Source organism: Thamnophis elegans, chromosome Z, assembly GCF_009769535.1.
Source record: "Thamnophis elegans isolate rThaEle1 chromosome Z, rThaEle1.pri, whole genome shotgun sequence".
In the NCBI taxonomy this organism is placed as follows: domain Eukaryota; kingdom Metazoa; phylum Chordata; class Lepidosauria; order Squamata; family Colubridae; genus Thamnophis; species Thamnophis elegans.
In genome coordinates this window covers 36,633,595-36,653,194 of record NC_045558.1, presented here as the reverse complement: position 1 = coordinate 36,653,194, position 19,600 = coordinate 36,633,595, and the positions used below count along the sequence as shown (strand labels likewise).

The 19,600-nt window shown below is 33.9% G+C and overlaps 1 protein-coding gene across 1 annotated transcript in view; it reads left to right on the top strand.

The window, feature by feature from the left end:
- DGKB (diacylglycerol kinase beta) overlaps nucleotides 1-19,600 on the top strand; it is a 281,445-nt gene that overhangs the window by 19,204 nt on the left and 242,641 nt on the right. Inside the window, 4 exon segments of the mRNA XM_032237244.1 lie at nucleotides 2,995-3,114; nucleotides 11,995-12,112; nucleotides 16,098-16,186; nucleotides 19,280-19,396. Of these exon segments, the coding sequence (XP_032093135.1) occupies nucleotides 2,995-3,114; nucleotides 11,995-12,112; nucleotides 16,098-16,186; nucleotides 19,280-19,396 (444 nt within the window).

The window sequence follows — 19,600 nt, the reverse complement described above, 5'->3', positions numbered from 1 at the left end:
CTCCTGAAGGCAAGTTGTTCCACTGATACCTTAACCCTAACCCTAATTGTTGTAACTGTCAGGAAATTTCTCCTTAGTTCTAAGTTGCGTCTCTCCTTGATTAATTTTCACCCATTGCTTCTTGTTCTGCACTCAGGTGCTTTGGAGAATAGTTTGACTCCCTCTTCTTTGTGGCAACCCCTGAGATTTCAGAGCACTGCTATCATGTCACTCCTGGTCCTTCTTTTCATAAGACTAGACATATCCAGTTCCAGCAGCCGTTCTTTATATATTTTATCTTCAAGTCCCCTAATCTTAAATATAATGTAATTAAATTAAATTAAATATAATGCTTAAATATATTTCGTCTTTCTTGCTCTTCTCTGACCCTTTCTAGAGTCTCAACATCTTTTTTACATCATGGCAACCAAATTTGGATGCAATATTCCAAGTGTGGCCTTACCAAGGCATTATAAAGCAGTATTAACACTTCACGTAATCTTGATTTTATCCCTCTGTTTATGCAGCCTAGAATTGTGTTGGCTTTTTTGGCAGCTGCAGCATACTGCTGGATCATATTTAAGTGATTGTCCACTAGGACTCCAAGATCCCTCTCACAGTCACCACTATTGAGCAAGGTACACATATGTGGTACCTGTGCATTTCGTTTTTCATCCCTAAATGTAGAACCTTACTTTTTTCCCCATTGAATTTCATTTTGTTAGATAGCACCCAATGTTCAAGTCTGTCAAGACCCTTCTGTATCTTAAACCTGTCTTCCAGAGCATTGGCTATTCTTGCTAGCTTAGTGTTGTTTGCAAATTTGATGAGTTCCCCATTTATTCCCTCATCCAAATCATTGATGAATATGTTGAAGAATACTGGGCCTAAAACAGAGTCCTGGCATAGCACACTGAACACCTCCCTCCATGTAGATGCAGTGGCATTGAGGATTACACATTGAGTGTGGTTGGTCAGCCAGTTTCGAATCCATCTGGTGGTGATGCTGACTAACCCCCTTTTTTCTATTTTATCAAGTAGTAGATTATGGTCTACTTTGTCAATGCCTTACTGAAGTCCAAATAAATTATATTCCTTTGGTCCAGGGGTCAGCTGCTGCTGGCGTTACTGCTGGTTCAGTGCATGTGTGATTTATCCGTGAGTGCTCACTTCTCTCACGCATGTGCAGTTGCCTATAAATAGGTCTTCACATATGCAGAAGATTAAAAATGCCCCCCCCCCCCCAAATCCTGCAGCAACCAGGAAACCAGTTCGAATTGTGAGAACCAGTAGCAACCCACCTCTGCTGTGGTCCACTAGTTTTGTTACTTTATCAAAAAATACAATAACATTAGTCTGGCATGACCTGTTTTTGACCAATCCATGTCGGCTTTTGGTTATTACTTTGTTTGCTTCTGGATGTTCACCGATTCATTGCTTGATTATCTTTTCCAGGATCTTCCCTGGTATTGAGGTCAGGCTGATAGGTGTGTAGTTTTCTGGGTCTTTTTTATTTTTTTGAAGATTGGAACTACATCAGCTCGTTTCCAGTCCTCTAGCATTTTCCCAGTGCTCCAGGATCTTTGAAAGATATAGTTCAGTTGTTCTGAGACCTCATCTGCTAGTTCCTTCAGAACCTTGGGGTGTAATCCATCTGGTCCTGGTGATTTGAACTTGTCTAAGGTAGACAGGTGCTCACTTACCATTTTCTTCCCTATTTTAACTTGTGTTCCTAATCTGTTTTTTGTGGTGCTGTTTTCGATAGATTGGACTGTTTTTCCCTTTGTGTAAAGCCAGATGCAAAAAACGAGTTACTTAGTTTTGCTTTCTCCCTGTTGCTTGTTACCTTCTTGCCACTTTCTCCCAACAATGGATTGCTTCCTTGACTTTTTTCTTGTTTTTAACAAATTGGAAGAAGCTTTTTTGGTTATTTTTTTACTTTTGTTACAAGTCTTTGCTCATTGCGAGCCTTAGCTTTTCTCAACTCATCTTTGCAGGCTCGGGCTATTCATTGATATCTGCCTTAGTTATGTGCCTCTCTTTCCACTTTTTATACTTTGTTCAGTCAATCTCTCGGAGAGTTATTTATGCAGCCACACTGATTTCTTTTTAGAGCTGTTATTTTTCTTCTTCATTGGTATTATGCTATATTGGGCTTTTATAATCCCACTTTTCAAATTTTCCCAAGCTTCTTGAATTATTTTCACCTTGAGGATTCTCATCTATGCAATTCTTCCCAAACTCTTTCTAAGTTTATTGAAATTAGCTCTCTTAAAGTCCAATACTCTATTTGACTAATTATATATATTTATATGTTGCAAATATATATTTATATAATGTAAATATATATTTGCAACATATTTTTCCATCCAGTTTATTTTTTCAGCATGTAAGGTAATTTGGATATGGTAAAATATCATCAAGGCAGCATTCCCACTTTAATTGTATTTGAAAATTACTTTTCTACTGCTAATATTAAGTATATACATATTGTATACATTAAATACCTTGAAAGCATTTAAGGTTTTTTAAATCATATTTCTTCTAATAAAAATCTCAGTAATAATTAAATAAATACTTCTGCATCAGAGTTAGGCAAACTGTTTCAGGTGGCATTGTGAAATTTGTTTTGATGATACAGGTATATTTAGGCTGAAATTACATGAGAATGCCAACTCATGTAGAATGACTTTTCTTGCTATAGGATCACATATTCTTATCTACAAAATCTTGTTCTCCATCAAACAGCTAAATATAAACTATTTAGTGCTACATTTTCAAGCTCTATTCGAACATTAAAATAAAATTAAGGTTAGAATGATGTACATGATTAGATTTATTTTTATTAGACTTCCATCGGGTTGCACTAAAATAATTGAAACAAATACCGCTTCCTGATATTTTTTTAATATGAAAATATTTTAGTGATATTTTACAATACATTTATCTTTCAATTTTAATGTAAAACAACTATTATTTACATAATATTCATATCAATTTTTTAAATTAAAACAGATTCTTCATGAGATGATGGAAGAAATTGATTATGATCATGATGGCACAGTTTCCTTGGAAGAATGGATTCAGGGGGGAATGACTACGATACCACTTTTAGTGTTGCTTGGATTAGAGAATGTAAGAATCATTTTAGTGGTAATAAACTTTCAAACTTAAAAACATGTATGCATTCCGGAATTTCATGAAAGAAGATAATAACTTAGAAATATTTTTTCCCCTGTTACATTTCTCAACATCCCTGTTATACTGTATTAGGGCTGCTATCTTAAAAAAAACTATTTTTGTAAATCTGAAAACTGAATCTTAAAAAATTAATTGATTTTTAATGTTTTTTTCTTTTAAAGAAGGGACTGTTTTCAAAATAGCTTGACAGATCTTTATTAAAAAAATGTCTGTGTGCACGTTCAATGAATCAGTTGTTAACCCAATGGGATCCCACTCTGGTCAGATTCATTTGAATTGGATTGGTTATTTCCATTTAGATCTGGCTGTCAGATTTAAATGGGTTATCCTTGTAGTGAACCACATTTGTTTGTTTATTTGAACCAGAATCCTTCTGATATGAAGCTTTATTTTAAAATGTTGCAATAGGTTGATTCACATCAATATATTGTTTTATTCTGAATTGATAATTCATAAAAATATTTCATTGTCTAATTTACACATTTACACACATATACTTGTAATTTATGTATTTTAAAAGGTAATCTATCTGTGTGTGTGTGTGTGTGTGTGTGTGTGTTTGTGCGTCCCCGATACAGTTCACCTTTTGAAACATATAAACTGTATAAATAAATAGAGGCATATATGTTATTAGTGGTTTAAATAAAATAAATGCAGTTACAACCTTTTATTCTTCTATCCCTTTCACTATTCTTTTTTGTGTGCACTTTTCCAGTTTCTCAGCAGGCAAAACTCATACTGAAATAAATGGAAAAATCTTTCTGCAGAGCAGCTGCAAAATTAAGTGATAATAATAGTAATAATTATTATAATTGCATTGATATGCCACCCTTACTACTGCAATTAGGACATAGAATTAAATTAAAATTCGATACAATTGTATTTAACTGATTAATTAACTAAATCATATTTGCATAATGCAACTACTGTCATAAAGTATTTTTCTACTATGCTATTAATTTGCAAACTTAATTATATTCATTTTTTCCACATATTTACCAAATAAATCCTTAAAATTTCCCTTATACAAATATAAACTCTTCAGCTTCTTGTGAGATTTTCAGCATTATGAATACAATTTATTTACATAGCCAAAAATATTTGGTGTTACTTGCTAGTAGAAAAAACATAGTTTGCATTCTACACAAATGTTCTGGTTGTTTAATTTAAAATTATTGAGATCAAATATGTTTCTTTTGAAAATATTAATTTATTTACTAAGCCTTTGACATCTACACTACAAAATCAGCCAACCATCTTATAGTGCTTTGCTGGCTAGATGAAATAATGTCAAGGGATTATGAAGGCTAATTAATTTGACAGTGGGCATTCTTGCTAGACAAAATAACAGGAGAATGGCATTTCTCAGATGTGATGCTTTTTACATGAAATATGTTTGTGGCAGCGGTGTACTGGAACACGCAACTGCTGCATATTTTTGTGAAAAAGAAGTTCATCAAAATTTGTGAACTATATGTGAATTCTAGATTTCTGAATCAGTTGTATTAGTGTGCAATATTCTTAGAAAATGGTTAGCCCTCCTAGTTCATGTAAAGGCAGCAAAGTCCTGCCTTTGCTGTAAAAGCCAGCTGGGTGACTTTAAGCTAGTTACTTTCATTCATCCAACTCACCACATAGGCTGTTGTTGTGGGGAAAACAGAAGGAAGAAGATGTATTGGATATGTTTGCCCTCTTGAGTTGTTTGTAAAAATAATAAAGACAAGATATAAATAAATAAACAAAATAATATCACTTAACTTTGCTTTGAGGTGGATAGGTCCAATCAAGGTACCCAGACCAGACCTTCTATGATTATCTAGAATGAATTTGGTCCTGTGTTCCAATGAAGTATGTCAGTTAGCTTGGCCATCAATTTGTTAACATCCAGATGGTCACTCAGGAGATCACCTCCAGGTTGGTCAGTGCATTGATGTCTGCTTTTTTGAAGGAAGGGGTATCTTATTTATCTAAATAAGACATTGCTGGAATTAACAATTATGGAAAATGATTGCCTGGTTTCCATTTTAGGAAAGGTGAAGAGGACATTCAGACTTAGTTCCAGTGAGCTCTGGTGTGAACAGATTAAATTTATCTGTTTTGATTGGGTTTCAAGCCAGAGTTTAGTAGCAAGATTCCATTAGTCATATTTGTTGATAACTGTGGTAGAATTGTGATGAGTGCATTAATACTTGTGCTTCAAGATATCTCATTAGATTTCAATATTGTTGACCATGGTATGATTTTGGACCAGCTTCAAAGTGGAAGGTTCCATGCCAACTCATAAAGCATTTCCCTGAAACTTGACATTCCAATTTACAGTGACTTTTCAATTTCTGTGTCCAGCTTTGATCAGGGTTGACAGGCAGAGAGAAATAGCACTCATGGCTCCTCACTTTTGAGTGGTGCAGGGTTTTACACTTTTTGCCCAGCTGACGAACATCTGCATGAAACCATTGGATGACATAGTTTGCTGGCTTAAAAAACTCCTTTTTTACAATATTGCAATTCCTTAATTTGGGGTGACTATATGGACCTGAGCATTTATTGGCCCAATGCCCTTCCTGATACCACATAGATTACACAGGAGATGTCTTTTCTTTGTGCCCTAGGAAACATCTGCTACTACCTAAGATTGAACTCTCAATCTTCTGAGTGGGAGGCGAGCGTCTTCACCAGTAGGCTATCATGCTACTCTAGTTTAACATAAATATGCAGATGAAATCCAGTTATACATCTCAAATCCTGACAAGTCAAGTGAGTAGGTAGAAGCTATGGCCAAGATACCATATTTTTCAGAGTATAGATGCACTGGAGTATAAGATGCACTAAGATTTTGAAGAGACAAATTTTTTAAAAAATGTTTTTGCAAAAAAATAGTCCTGTTTTTGTCAAAAAAGGGCATGCAGAGCCTGTAGGAGACTTGTAGAGTGCTCCTGGGGGCTGGTGGGGCCCAAAATGAGCAAAAAATTGGCCCATTTTTTGCAAAAACGGGCCCATTTTTTGTAAAAAAGGTGGGGGGGGCATGCATAGTCTTTAGAAGGCTCACAGAATGCTCCTGGGGACTGGGGGATTGAAAATTGGCCTTTGCACTCATTTTTGCCATTCCCAGACCCCAGGAGCACTCTACAAACCTCCTAACTGCTATGCACGACCATTTTGGTGAAGGGGTGGGGTTTCAGAAGCCAAAAATGCTGTATTCAGTGTATAAGACATGCCCAGATTTTCACCCTGTTTTTTGTGGAAAAAAGGTGCATCTTATACTCCAAAAAATACGCTAGGTATATGTTATCACAAGTAGTACAAATTTTGGAAAAGAAAGCCCTTCAGAAAGAGATTCATGACTTCATCATCTCATAGTTGGATTACTGTAATGCACTCTACTTTGCTGCCCTTGAAGTCTACCCTGAAGCTGCCACTGGTCCACAATGTGGCAGCAAGGGTGGTGATGAGTTCTTTTGTTTTGACTTTAGTGTTGTACTTCGTGCTTTGTTTCATTAATTAACTAATATGTTCATTCAATTTCTATAGCACTTTTGGAACAATTTTTATTGTTCCTTTTGGTCTGTTGTATTTTCTTCTAATAAGCATGTTTTTTTTGTTTTAACCACCCAAATTTGTTTGGGAGTTGATGTAATAAATAATATGACACTGCAGTGGACTTGAAAGGGACTTCATTGTTTCTCTCTGTGTGTATATTCCAGAATTATTCTGAGCTACCTATTTCCTTATTAATTTCCTTTTTAAACATGTCCGTGTTAAAATCCTCCACAGGTTTTCAACAGCATCTATTTTAGTTTGGTAAAAAAGAATATAGCTTTCTAAATGTTCAGTAATTTTTGGAGTGAATATGTTTGGAATTTCAACTGTTTTCTCCACTACCCTTTCTCCACTAGATGTCAGGGTTGCATTGCAGCAGTATTTTGCTGTAACAATGTGCTATTTCAAATGCTGTAGAAATACATTAGGGATGTTACTTTATAATCAGCCAACTGAAGCTTTAAACAGATGACTCGTTAAAAAGGAAAAAAATACTTATGGAAATTTAGGGCCAAGTATAAAAAAGTTTGAAGCTGAATTGGTCCATAGAGAATGATCTAGCTAAGCAAGATTAATGCCACAATGATTGTCAATGTGCATTCCCTGTGGACCATTCAACACTGCTTTGTTAGACCATAAATTTGACTAGAATAATGGAGAGTTCTACTTCATTTGGCAATGTATATATAAATATATAAGCACCAAAAGTTTTTACATATTCAGTATAAATACCTAATGCTTATATGCTATATAGTAAATATTGTGTCTTAAAGAGATGGGAATACCAGACCATCTTATTTGTCTCTTGAGAAACCTATATGATATCAAGAAGCAACAGTGAGAATTGGACATGAAACCACTGATTGGTTCAAAATTGAGAAAGGAATTTGGCAAGGCTATATACCGTCGCCCTGCCTATTTAACTTATATGCAGAGCACATCATGAGAAAGTCTAGATGAATCACAAATTGGAATTAAGATTGCTGAGAGAAATAACAACAACCTCAGATAGGCAGATGATACCACTCTAATAGCAGAAAGTGAAGAGAAACTTGAAACTCAACATTAAAAAAACTAAGATCACGTCATCCGGCCATCTCAATTCCTGGCAAATAGATGGAGAAGAAACGGAGGTAGTGACAGATTTTATTTTCCTGGACTCCAAGATCACCTCAGATGGGGACTACAGCCAAGAAATTAAAAGATGCTTGCTCCTGGGGAGGAAAACTATGGCAAATCTAGACAGCGTACTAAAAAGGAAAGACATCACCCTGCCAACAAAAGTGCATATAGTCAATGCTATGATTTTCCCAGTTGCAATGTGTGACTGAAAATTAGACCATAAGGAAGTCTGAGTGCCAAAGAATTGAGGCTTTGAACTTTGGTGCTGGACAAGACTCCTGAGAGAACCTTGGACTGCAAGGTGATCAAAATGGTCAGTCCTAGAGGAGATCAACCCTGACTGCTCTTTAGAAGACCAGAAGATGAAACTCAAATACTTTGGCCACCTAATGAGAAGGAAGGGCTCACTGGAGAAGAGGCTAATGCTGGGAACGATTGAGGGCAAAAGAAGATGACAGAGAATGAGGTAACTGGAGGGAGTCAAGAAGCACTAGACGTGAGCTTAAACAAATTCTGGGGGATGGTAGAGGACAGGAAGGCCTGGAGGATGGGGTTGCGATGGATCGGATATGATATTGTGACTATCAACAACCACAAATATTGTGAACACTTAAAATGTTAGCAGTATGTGCTTTTTATGCAAATTTGAAAATGAATAATTCTGTGATGAAGATTATCCACAGATATTCTACAAGTGTGAAGAACCAAAGACCCATTTTCCTCTCTCTTTTTTCCAGTCTTAGAGTAGGTCCAGTAAAGACATTTATTACAACTTCCTTTATTCACAAAAATTTTCTCATCAGTATCCTTTCCAGTATCCTTCCCAAAAAATTATTTTTGGAAAATAGGAAACATTCGTAAGAAAGTGAAAAATAAAAATGGATGAAAGCTAACCACTAAACTCTCTTTTTGAGTAATAAGAGTACAAAATTGCTTAATCAGAACATATTGCTCATTGCTATTCTTTAGGTTTTCCACAGGAGGGAGCATTTGCAATTCTTTTAGAAAATTTTCAGAAACTATTAGATGAAGATATAATAAAAATAATATGGTTCTTCATTTTTATTTGAAAACCACAATAATATTAAATGTAAAGCATAATAGTAAAATGATGAGGAAAGCCTCACTTAGCAATTTTCATACAATATGATTTTTGTGTACCTACTTGAAACAATATTTTATGCACACACACGCAGACACACACAACAGAGACATATACAAACACATATGTCCCATTGATATAAATATCCCCAAGTTTATGTGCATGGGATCACTGTCAGATGTTCCAAAACACCTATTAGAATCTGTAGAGGTACCCACATGAACCATCCCAACTGTTTATAACTTAAAAAAATAAATAAAAGCAAGTGTCGGCTGCAAGTAACAGGAACGGGTTGTTCCAAGCACTAAAAGTTTATTATATGCTACCTGCCCAAGAATTTGATCTGCAACTATCAAGCAAAATTGATAGATAAGAGGCAATGGAATTCATGGGAAGCTGAACTTGGATTTCTTATGGAAACATAATGACTCCAAACTGATAACATGTTTAATTCTGTCCTCAGTTTGAGACTCTCATATCTTTGAGAAAGTAAAGAATATCCTGCTATTATTTATCTTCTTTTCAAAGTTTAAAAAAAGAGGTTGACTTATACTTTGTAACAAAAATTCCCAAGTTGTGTATATGGATTCTACACTGCTTTGGTTGTTTTGGATTTTGTAAGTCACTTAGAGTCTTCTGGAGTGGGCAGCCATACCAAATCAAATAAAGTGTATTAAATTAAAACGAGAGTTCATTATATTTCTCTGAATGCACTTTGCAGTTTCCATTGAGTCAAGTGAAGAAGTTGTATAAAAAATATTAACTATTCCTTTAAGTTGAAAAAGGAAAACATAACTCAACCATTAACTTCAGTATATAATCTTTCAGTGTCCAAATGTATCCAGAGATTGAGCAGTCAGATATCGGAATAACTTAAGGCATGATCAACACCTTACATTTTTAAGGCACGAAACATTTTTACTACCAGAAATGTTCTCAAATCCATGTCAATTAACTATGCGTTCAAACTAAAACTATTGTTTTAATGCAATAGTTTGGCTCAAGCATATTTCCAGTAAACTTAACAAGCAACAAGTAAAAATATTACCATCCATAAGGAACTACACAGAATATATATTTATAATATGAGACAGTTATAAAAATCCATATTACAGCATTGGCATTTGGCAGAGTACAGTCTCTGGATTAAGAATATCCAATTTATGGCAATCCAAAGTGCTGTATACCTCTGAAAATGGTGTATGGCATTCTCCTTCCTTGAGTAAAAGTGGCTAAAGCTGTGCAATATTTTCATGAACAACTGAAGCTGTGCATTTTTAATATACAGCCTGCTTTTAATGGTTTTCAGCTGTTCTTGAAAAATTTCATAGTTTCAGAGGTTCATTGATTCAAGGAAGTAATATGTTGTCTGCCATTTTTCATTACTAATAACAATAGTAATGAATAATAATAGTAATAAATACCAGTTTCAATTTACATACAGATGTGAGTTAAAGACAGATTTAGTAATGAAACTTGTTCTTAATCTGGAGTTTGCTTGTAAACATTTTTTTTAAAAGTTGATACATAATTAAAATGTGTATTATAGCAAAGCAATACTTTTTTGTGAATTAGAATAACAAAAATACAGTAAGTAGAATACAAACTCTACATAACAAAATACATTTTTTAAAAAAAGTTTAAAAAGATTGAAGTTGTGGGTAGTAAAGTGAACTAAAACCGAAGAAAAAAGATTTTGATATAATATTAACAAGGATTTAGCTCAATGTTTTCATATATAATTAAACAGAAATGTATTCCTTCATATTCTTGTTTTTATAATGTAAATACATTTAAAAATGGAAAAGGAACTTTTGAATCCACTGTTTAACATCAATAACATATTTTTTCTACTTTGGAAAATTAAAGCCTAGATTTGATAAAGCTAGTGTTACCTATAAAATGTCAAGTTCCATATTTTGGTAGTACTCATTGATTTTCCAAAGTTAGTCATTATATTGCTGATATTAACCTTCATTATATATTTTAGTTTCATTAATAGTGACATTATTTCTTTTACTTACCAAAACTAAATATAGCGAAGCAAAAACACTTCCATTTTATTTTAGCTATGGAACATTCCATTTCTCTAAAGCATTTGACTTTAATAATGATCAGGGCAAATAATTTTAAAATTTTACTCAAGAGAATATGTAAAGAAAATCTATATGTATTCAATACCCACACTGAAATGGGATAACACATGCTAGGCTTAAAGATTGTATTTTATTGTATTTATTATTTTAAATTCCAGAACGTATATAAAAGCACACATTTTTTTAATGATCTGATTGAAAGAAGTCCGTATATGCAGTTTCATGAGACTATTGTCCCTTGTTTAACACTTTGACAGGAAGTCTAATATGCTATATTCTAAATGAATATATTGTATTTTATGTCAATTAGATTGATCCATATGTTCTGTTCATATATAGTGGCCTTTCTTTTGAATAAATAGCAGCAATTAACTAGTTATAGTAATATAGTCCTCAATTAATTCATTCTATTTAACAGACAAATACTTTATTATGAAAGCCTTGTCTTCTTGACTTTTTATTTATTGTATTTAGTTTTACCTAAGTAAAGATGTGACAATTTTAATTAGAATGTTTTCATTAAACCTTCATCATTATTCATTCATAACCTGTGATAAAGATAAAAGCCAATACTAAAATAATAATTTTTCAAAAAGCCCTGTGCAGCAAGGGACCCTTGAATTTATAGCTGTAGCAGAATAAACCTTAAGCATTAATCCCCAATGTTTTAGAATATGTTTATGTGCATGTTACTTGGGCAAATCATTTTATTAACAATTTATGCTAAAAAGTTTTACAGTTTTCAGCTCCACTGCCACACACTCACTGTCTTCCGTTTTGATACCATATCTCTACATGTCTCTTTGGAAAAATTATGTTGTAATCACTTGAAAATTAATAAATGAAGAAGCAGATTGTCTTTTATGTTCTTGAGTCAATTTCAATTTTTATTGGCACTTAAAGGTTTTTCTGTTTATGCCATTAAATGAAATCCATTTCTTTTTATGTGTTCTGCAGAATGTGAAGGATGATGGGCAGCATGTATAGAGACTAAAGCACTTCAACAAGCCTGCCTACTGTAATCTCTGTTTGAATATGCTCATAGGATTAGGCAAACAGGGTCTCTCTTGTTCCTGTGAGTATGCATCCTGGTTGATTCTGCTAATGATTTGAATGTTACCTAGACAAAATGATTGATTAGGGCAGAGTTTTTTTGACCAAGAGCTTTTAGATTAGGCCATTGTGGGCAGCCTTAAATGAGACAATCAAGACAAATATTGTACTTGGGTGCTGCCCAAATTTGTGTATGCAGTTGTTCACACCCTTTGTAAATATCTAGTATAGCAGATCAATAAAACAATTACTGTATATTGATTCATGTGGATGTAACAAATAGACACACACAGAAACACACACACATACACAAAAAACTAAGCAATATGGGAAAACATATTTTAATGAGCCTTGAGGTTATACTCAGCAAACTACTGTATATGGAAAGAGGCTTACAGTTCAGTTCGACTCTGCCAGAGTAGAATAATTCTGCTAGTCAAAAATTAGTTTCTGTATCACGCTATGTAGAGGACTAAAACCAATATCTCTTGCTTGATATATTTTAGCTTTTAGATGGTACTGCTCAGCTAGAAATCATGACTCTGCAAGCTTAGCCATTGCCTCATTTTGTGGAACTTAACAAATAATGTCTATATTTGTTAAAGTGCTCAGATCAGATTTTAAGTAAGTCGTCTGCCAGGGTTTGCTTTTTTTATGCTATATTGTATTTCTTTACTTTCAGTCTTTGTTATTGTCTGTCATTTAGCTTTGTTATTTATTTGTTATGTTTTAGCAATGTTTATTTCTTATTCGCTCCATCCCATCATGATTCATTCCCTCATCTTTAAATATAAAGGTGGGCAGAGGAAAAGTTTCTGACTTTAATTGAATTAACAGCAGCACTGACAAAATAGCTTTCCTTCCATTCTTAATTACTTGTGAAATGAAGGTAGCTTCCACAATTTCATTAGTGCAAATTGTTGTATGAAAGGTCTGTGAGCTCAGTTCAATTCTGGTACTCAAATTCCAGGACCAAGTGCTGTACATCTTATTAAATTGCTCTTGAATCAGATTTGGCTTACAGGCACATTACCGTTTACTAGAAAATAAAAACAACACAGATCTTTTGGTCTTCTTTTAATGATTCCTTTTTATATTTACAATTTTATTTTCAACATGAATAAAATTAAAGAAAAAGAAAATAGAAAAAAAATGAAAGATTAGACAAAAAGCAAGGTAAATACAGCAATAAAAAGAAAAAGTAAAGCAAGGAGTAAAGGGGAATCTTCCAACTTTCTTTTGTACAGATATAGATAAAAGTACATCCAACTAAAATGAATGGTAGACTATGTTACTTTATAATTCCATATAATTCCAATAATCAAATGCCAAAATCAAAGTTTCATTTCTCTCAGTTTCTTGCAAAAAGTCAAAGAGAGTTTTCCAAGTAAAATTAAAATTGGTTGATCTTGGAAGTTGTTAATTTTGCCATCTCTGTCAATTCCATCAGTTTAACGGAATTCCATTTGTTCAATGTAGGCATTTATAAATTCTTCCATCTTTGCACAGCAAGTCTAACTGTTGTTATCATATATAAAAAGACATTTCCGCAACATATCTCAATCTTTTTGTTCATTAACCCCAGAAAGAAATGGTCTGATTTCAGTTGTAGATTTACCTTTAAAATCTTCAGAATCCGAATACATATTTGGTCCCAATATTCTCTAGATTTCTTACATATCCCAGAAAGATTTACAAATGTACCTTCAGATTGATAACATTTTCAAGAAATATCTTATATCAAAAATTAACCTAGATTATCATACTGTCTTTTACTTGTTCATCCTGCTTCCATTTTAGTAAGGTTTTTTTTAGTTTTTAGCAATAATATGATCATCATTTGTACCTAATTCCACATCAAATTCCATTGTACCAATTTCTAAATCTTTCTATTAGCTGGGCATACTAGAAAGCCATGTATATGTGTGTGTGTGTGTGTGTGTGTGTATGTATTTGTGTGTGTGTGTGTGTATGTATGTATGTATGTATATGTATGTGTATATATAGCATTTGTGCTGATAAATAAATAAAGGGAGACTAGTATAAAACTATTTCAACCTATTTAGCTCTCATCAGCTAGCCATACCCTTACTGGGAATCAAACCTCAGGCAGTTATATTAGCCACTAAGCCACAGGATCTCTTCCTTTATCAGCTAGGCCATATATATGGTATATAATAATATGTATGTATGTATGTATGTATGTATGTATGTATGTATGTATACACACACACACATACGTACATACACATACATACTGTATATATATCCTTCTAATTCAGGATGTCCTCTTAAATTCTCCTTGAAAGACAGGTTTTAATGCTTATTAATAGTAGACAAGTGAGGTAGCTTTGATTTATTTCAATGAGGTGTGTTTTTGCCATTAAGATAATGTAGTACATCAAATCAATACAAAAATTCAGCATAATCTGTCCGTGAGGCATTTCTCATGGTCCCACATAGCTCATAGCTTTCTGTGGCACTTACCTTTTTTCTTGTCCCTCATTTAGCTTTCTTATTATTTTTTAATCCTAGTGATAATTTTGTTTCTTCTCCTTTCTGTGGCATTCCCCTGATAAAGCATGAAAAAGGCAAAAGTTTGGTTTTTGGTACAGATATAAATAAAAATGCATCTATTCTTGAAGCAAGGGAACTAATTTAAAATTCAGCTTCATAGGAAACTTTGCTTGAATCCCTGTCAACATTGTGAACGCAGTCACTTTAAAAACTGCTCTCCTTCAGAGTTACGGTATCCATTTTAGAGTGTAGCTAGAGGAAGGAAAGAACGGGAACAAAATGTTATATTATCTCTCTGTTTTCAATATTCTTGTTTGATGTTGTGTTAAATTTTTGAAAATTAAAATACTCTAGTAAGCGTCTTCCATCCATCCATGGGCATCAGGTATGGGATAGATTTATCTGATTCCTTATTGTCAGTTAAAATAGTCAATTTATTATTTCTGAGATATTGGTTATTATACTGTGGTAAACAAAACATCACAGAGACTTTAGGGATGGACATCTCTGCCATCAACTAAGTTGCTTCCTTTGGTCTATTGATTAATAACTTTCCATAGTACTAGATTTGATTGTATATCATTTCCTTAGGTTTTCTTTTTCTTTTTACAACCCTATAGTTCCTTAATTTGAATCGAGTCAGGATAACTGAATGGAGCTCAGCATTTAAAGACTGGATACTCTTCCTGAGTAGTTTAGTTTCCTTAGTTTGAGCTGAAGAAAAGGAAAAGAAGTGGCATCAGAATTTGTAAATGGGAAGAGAGATTTTATTATCTCATACAATTTTACTTTTTATTTTAATTTAGGTTGGTTCTTCAATAAATAAAGCAATGATTCCTCTGAGATAAACTCAACTGCTGCAATTATATTACTCTTTATACAATATAGTGTTAAATCTATGTCACAGAGATAACTTCCATCAATGTTGATGTTTTGTGAAATCAAATCTGAATCTTATTAGAATGGAAAAGGGAGATATTGCATTTCTTAGAAAATAGTAAAGTTTGCAATAGTTGGAATTAAATTGCTGAAATGAGAGTGACAACACATCAAAAATAAATAAATAAAATAAATAAATAAGCAAGCTACTATCTAGAAATAAGACTAATTAGCCATTTAGAGAAAGCCTTTCATATTCAGTTGTACCAGCTGCTTTCATGCCTATAGTTTAGAAAATATAGATTTCTTCATCTTGGCAAATGATAGGAAAACATTTGGCATTTGCCAATTACATTTCTTCTATTTATTTGATTTGATTTCGGAATTATTGTGAACAGCTTAGTGAGGGCTGATTTAATCAAAAGTTGCTATTGAAGAGAACTCTTAGATTCTTTTCCAATTCCGCTAATGTTATTTTCTTTACTGGACCATCTTTTCTGTTTTGCAATTAACTGGATATAACTTTTTGTAAATAAATTGTAGAAGAATGAGCAATGAACAGGCCATATTTATTTAGCAAAACTTTTCATGATAATTATGTTTTCTTTTAGTTTGCAAGTACACTGTCCATGAGCGATGTGTCTCAAGAGCACCAGCATCTTGTATCAAAACATACATGAAATCAAAAAAGAATACTGAAGTAAGTCGATATTCATGTCTGTGGAATTTTTGTGCATATGTGTGTTTTTGTATATACAAGGCATTTGTGACTGTAGTGTACTTATATATTTATGACAATGTATATATCTGTGATGGCGAACCTATGGCACATGTGCCAGAGGTGGCACACAGAACCCTCTCTGTGGGCATACGAGCTGCCGCCAGTTGCTGATCTGGTTTCCAGTGCATGTATACACACTGGCCAGCTGGTCTTTGGGTTTCTGGCACTCCGGTGTGTGCATGCACACACATTCCGGTTTGGTGCAAAAAACTGGTATATATGTATATGAATATATCAGTCAAGTGTGCCAAATATAACTTTGATAGTTTTGTAAGTAGCTGCATAATATTCTCTATGAGCTTTTTCAGTAATCTAAAACATAATGTCATTGAAGATTCCATGATGATTCCATTACTCAACATTCCTGAAGATTTGAAATTAATCCTCATACCTCCATAGCTCTGGCATTCATATATAATAGCATTCATTTTTTTTAAATAATGAAGTTTCATCCTATCTCTAGCCCTCAGTTGAGGTACCATAAAAAAGTCCTTTATTCTCCTTAGGTTAAAACAATATTTTCCATCTTCTTCTGACATAAAATTGTTAAAGATTTTGTATAGCATGCTTCATCATCAATGATGTACTGATTGCATTCAGGGGTATGCATGGTTTCTGTTGGTTATTTTCAACTTCATGACTCCATTCTTCCAGTTTCTGGATGTAGATCACTATACCAATTTAGTTTTGGCTGCAGGAGATGCTGGGTACCAGGCAGGGGTGGGTTTCCAAACTTTTTACTACCTATTTTGTGGGTGTGGCTTGTGGGTCATGTGACTGGGTAGGTGTGGCCAACTTGATGTCACTCTCCCTCTATTACTAGTCTTGTTCTAGTAAACTCCTCCTCCTTTCTGGCAATTTTTCTCTGTTAGAGACACCAAAATAATCCAGACAATGTAAGGTTTTCTGCTGCAGCAGGGGATTGGACTAGATGAGCTCTGAGTAGCCTTTTAGCTCTAAATTGCTTTCCTTCCTTCCTTCCTTCCTTCCTTCCTTCTTTCCTTCCTTCCTTCCTTCCATTTTTCCTTCCCTCTGTGGGAAGCACCCCCCCCAATAACTGTGAATGTCACTTTGCAAACCTCCTTCCGAGCAGCTTTTCAATTTAAAGCAGGATCCCAAAGTTTGCAGCTTTAAGACTTGTGGACTTCAACTCCCTGAATTCCACAACCAGACATGCTCAGTTCCAATTTAAAGCGACAGCATTTATTTTTCTCATTTGCTGAATCTCCTGGCTGAAAAATGAGTTTCCTTCTTTCTTTTTGTTTCTCTTTCTTTCTCCCTTCACTTCCCTCCTCCCTCCCTCTCTGTTACTTTTTAAAGCTTTTTTTCTCTTGCCTGAACCGGCAGGGGAAAAAAAAACTTTTTTTAAAAAAAAAAGCTTCTGATGGGAGAACAGGTTCGGGGGCATGGCCCAGCCACCATTACCATCGATCCTATCTGGTACACCAGATTTTCACTACCTCTTCTGGAGTATCATACTGTATCAGGAGGAACCCATCTCTGCAGAGCATCTGTCTGTCTAATGCCTGAGCAATGATCTTTGAAATGCTAGCTAGAACTTGTAATTTTAATCCTTACATACAGCAATTTAGCACTCTTTTAAAAGAGCACAAGTCCCATGTTTTCAAAATAAGACCAGAACTCTGAAAGTTAATCTTCTGCTGCAATGAAGATCAATTGACTAAGAAAGGGATCCAGATTTGTCATCTCAGTATTGCTGATTCTGACTGCATTACATTTTTCTGCTTACAAGGACTTTTGTGTGGCTTCTACTTTTTTTTTATTATACTGGTGGAGGACAAAGTGCCACAACCTTTTGTCTACTCTAGATATTACTTCTTGGTGCTGCCATTTCTCCTGTTCCCTTATAGAACTGGTTGTAGTGGAGCTCACTCTCTTCCATACCCGTGACCTCTCAGCTTGCTATTTTTGGACATGAATTTCATCATTATTCTAAACCTGTATTCTGAACTAGCCCAGATGCAAGCATATTTGTACTTGATAATAAATAGTGTGGCAACTTTACTAAACCAGTTATTCTGTACACTGCTAAACCAAATCTGTACACTGCTTCCTGTTAAAGAAAATATTGGTGATTGTTTTACTCACCAGCAAGTGATATTTGATGGAAGAGGAAATAAGTCCACGTTAAATGTTCTAAGTTGTTGCATGTTAAGTCAACCTGACTTTTCTGCCACAATTTAAGAGATCAGCAATGATTATCCAACATAAGTTTATGCCAGTTAATGAAATGGACAGTTAATGCAGCTATTTAGATGTGCCCTTGGACATTCTTGTTCAGGATATTTTCCTAAGTGTAGTCCTAGTAGCTAGTTTGAAATTTATTTATATCCCATGGGTATAGAAACAGAAGTCCAAGTTTTGTACTTTTCTTTGAGCAAGTTGTTAAATATCTGAAAATATGAACCTCTAGAGGCATTAGAATTGGAATTCCCAGAGTTACCAGTTTGCATGTTTTTTGAAGAATTATCAACATTATTGAAGAATACAGATTGAAGAAGACAGGCTGCAATAGTTCCTACCTTGTAATAGATAAGAAAGAATGCTTTTCTGTTGCTATTGGGGAAGCAATATTGTCTCCAACATCAATTTAAAGTTTTTACATAATTCTTTCATACTCTAAATATTACAGGATATGTAAAATATAGCATCCACTAATTTTTTTAAAAGAAACATTTAAGGTAATTTTCTGGAACTGTTATTTGTGAAACCCCATTTGGGGAATAAGCATGAGCAGATAGTCAAGATTAATAATTTTATTTGGATAATATTTTTCTCTAAAACAGTGGAAGACAAGTGATCATTATTTAGTAAGATGTATTGTTTTACTATTTAATAAGGTTTATTGCAACACTTTTAACACCTAGATATTAATTTGCTGTTTATTTCAGTGAATTAACTATTGAACTTCATAATATTTTTTTAAAAAATCTGGCAGTAGTTTATTTGGTACAAAGTGGTGTAAAAATAATTCCCTTTGTCCGTTTCTAGGTTATGCATCACTTTTGGGTGGAAGGAAATTGTCCAACAAAATGTGATAAATGTCATAAAACTATTAAATGTTACCAAGGACTGACCGGGTTACATTGTGTGTGGTGCCAAATCACAGTAAGTATTACCAATAGTATGAATAATAGCGATAGTAAAAGTTGAGATATTATAGCACTGTATTTAGTTACTGCTACTAAAAACAATTTAAGTAATATTTTAATAGTGGCAACAAATAGGACTGTTAAATAAACAAATAAACATGCATAAATGTTAGTGCCAAAGTATTTAAAAATAATTGAACATGTACAATCATAGCATGTC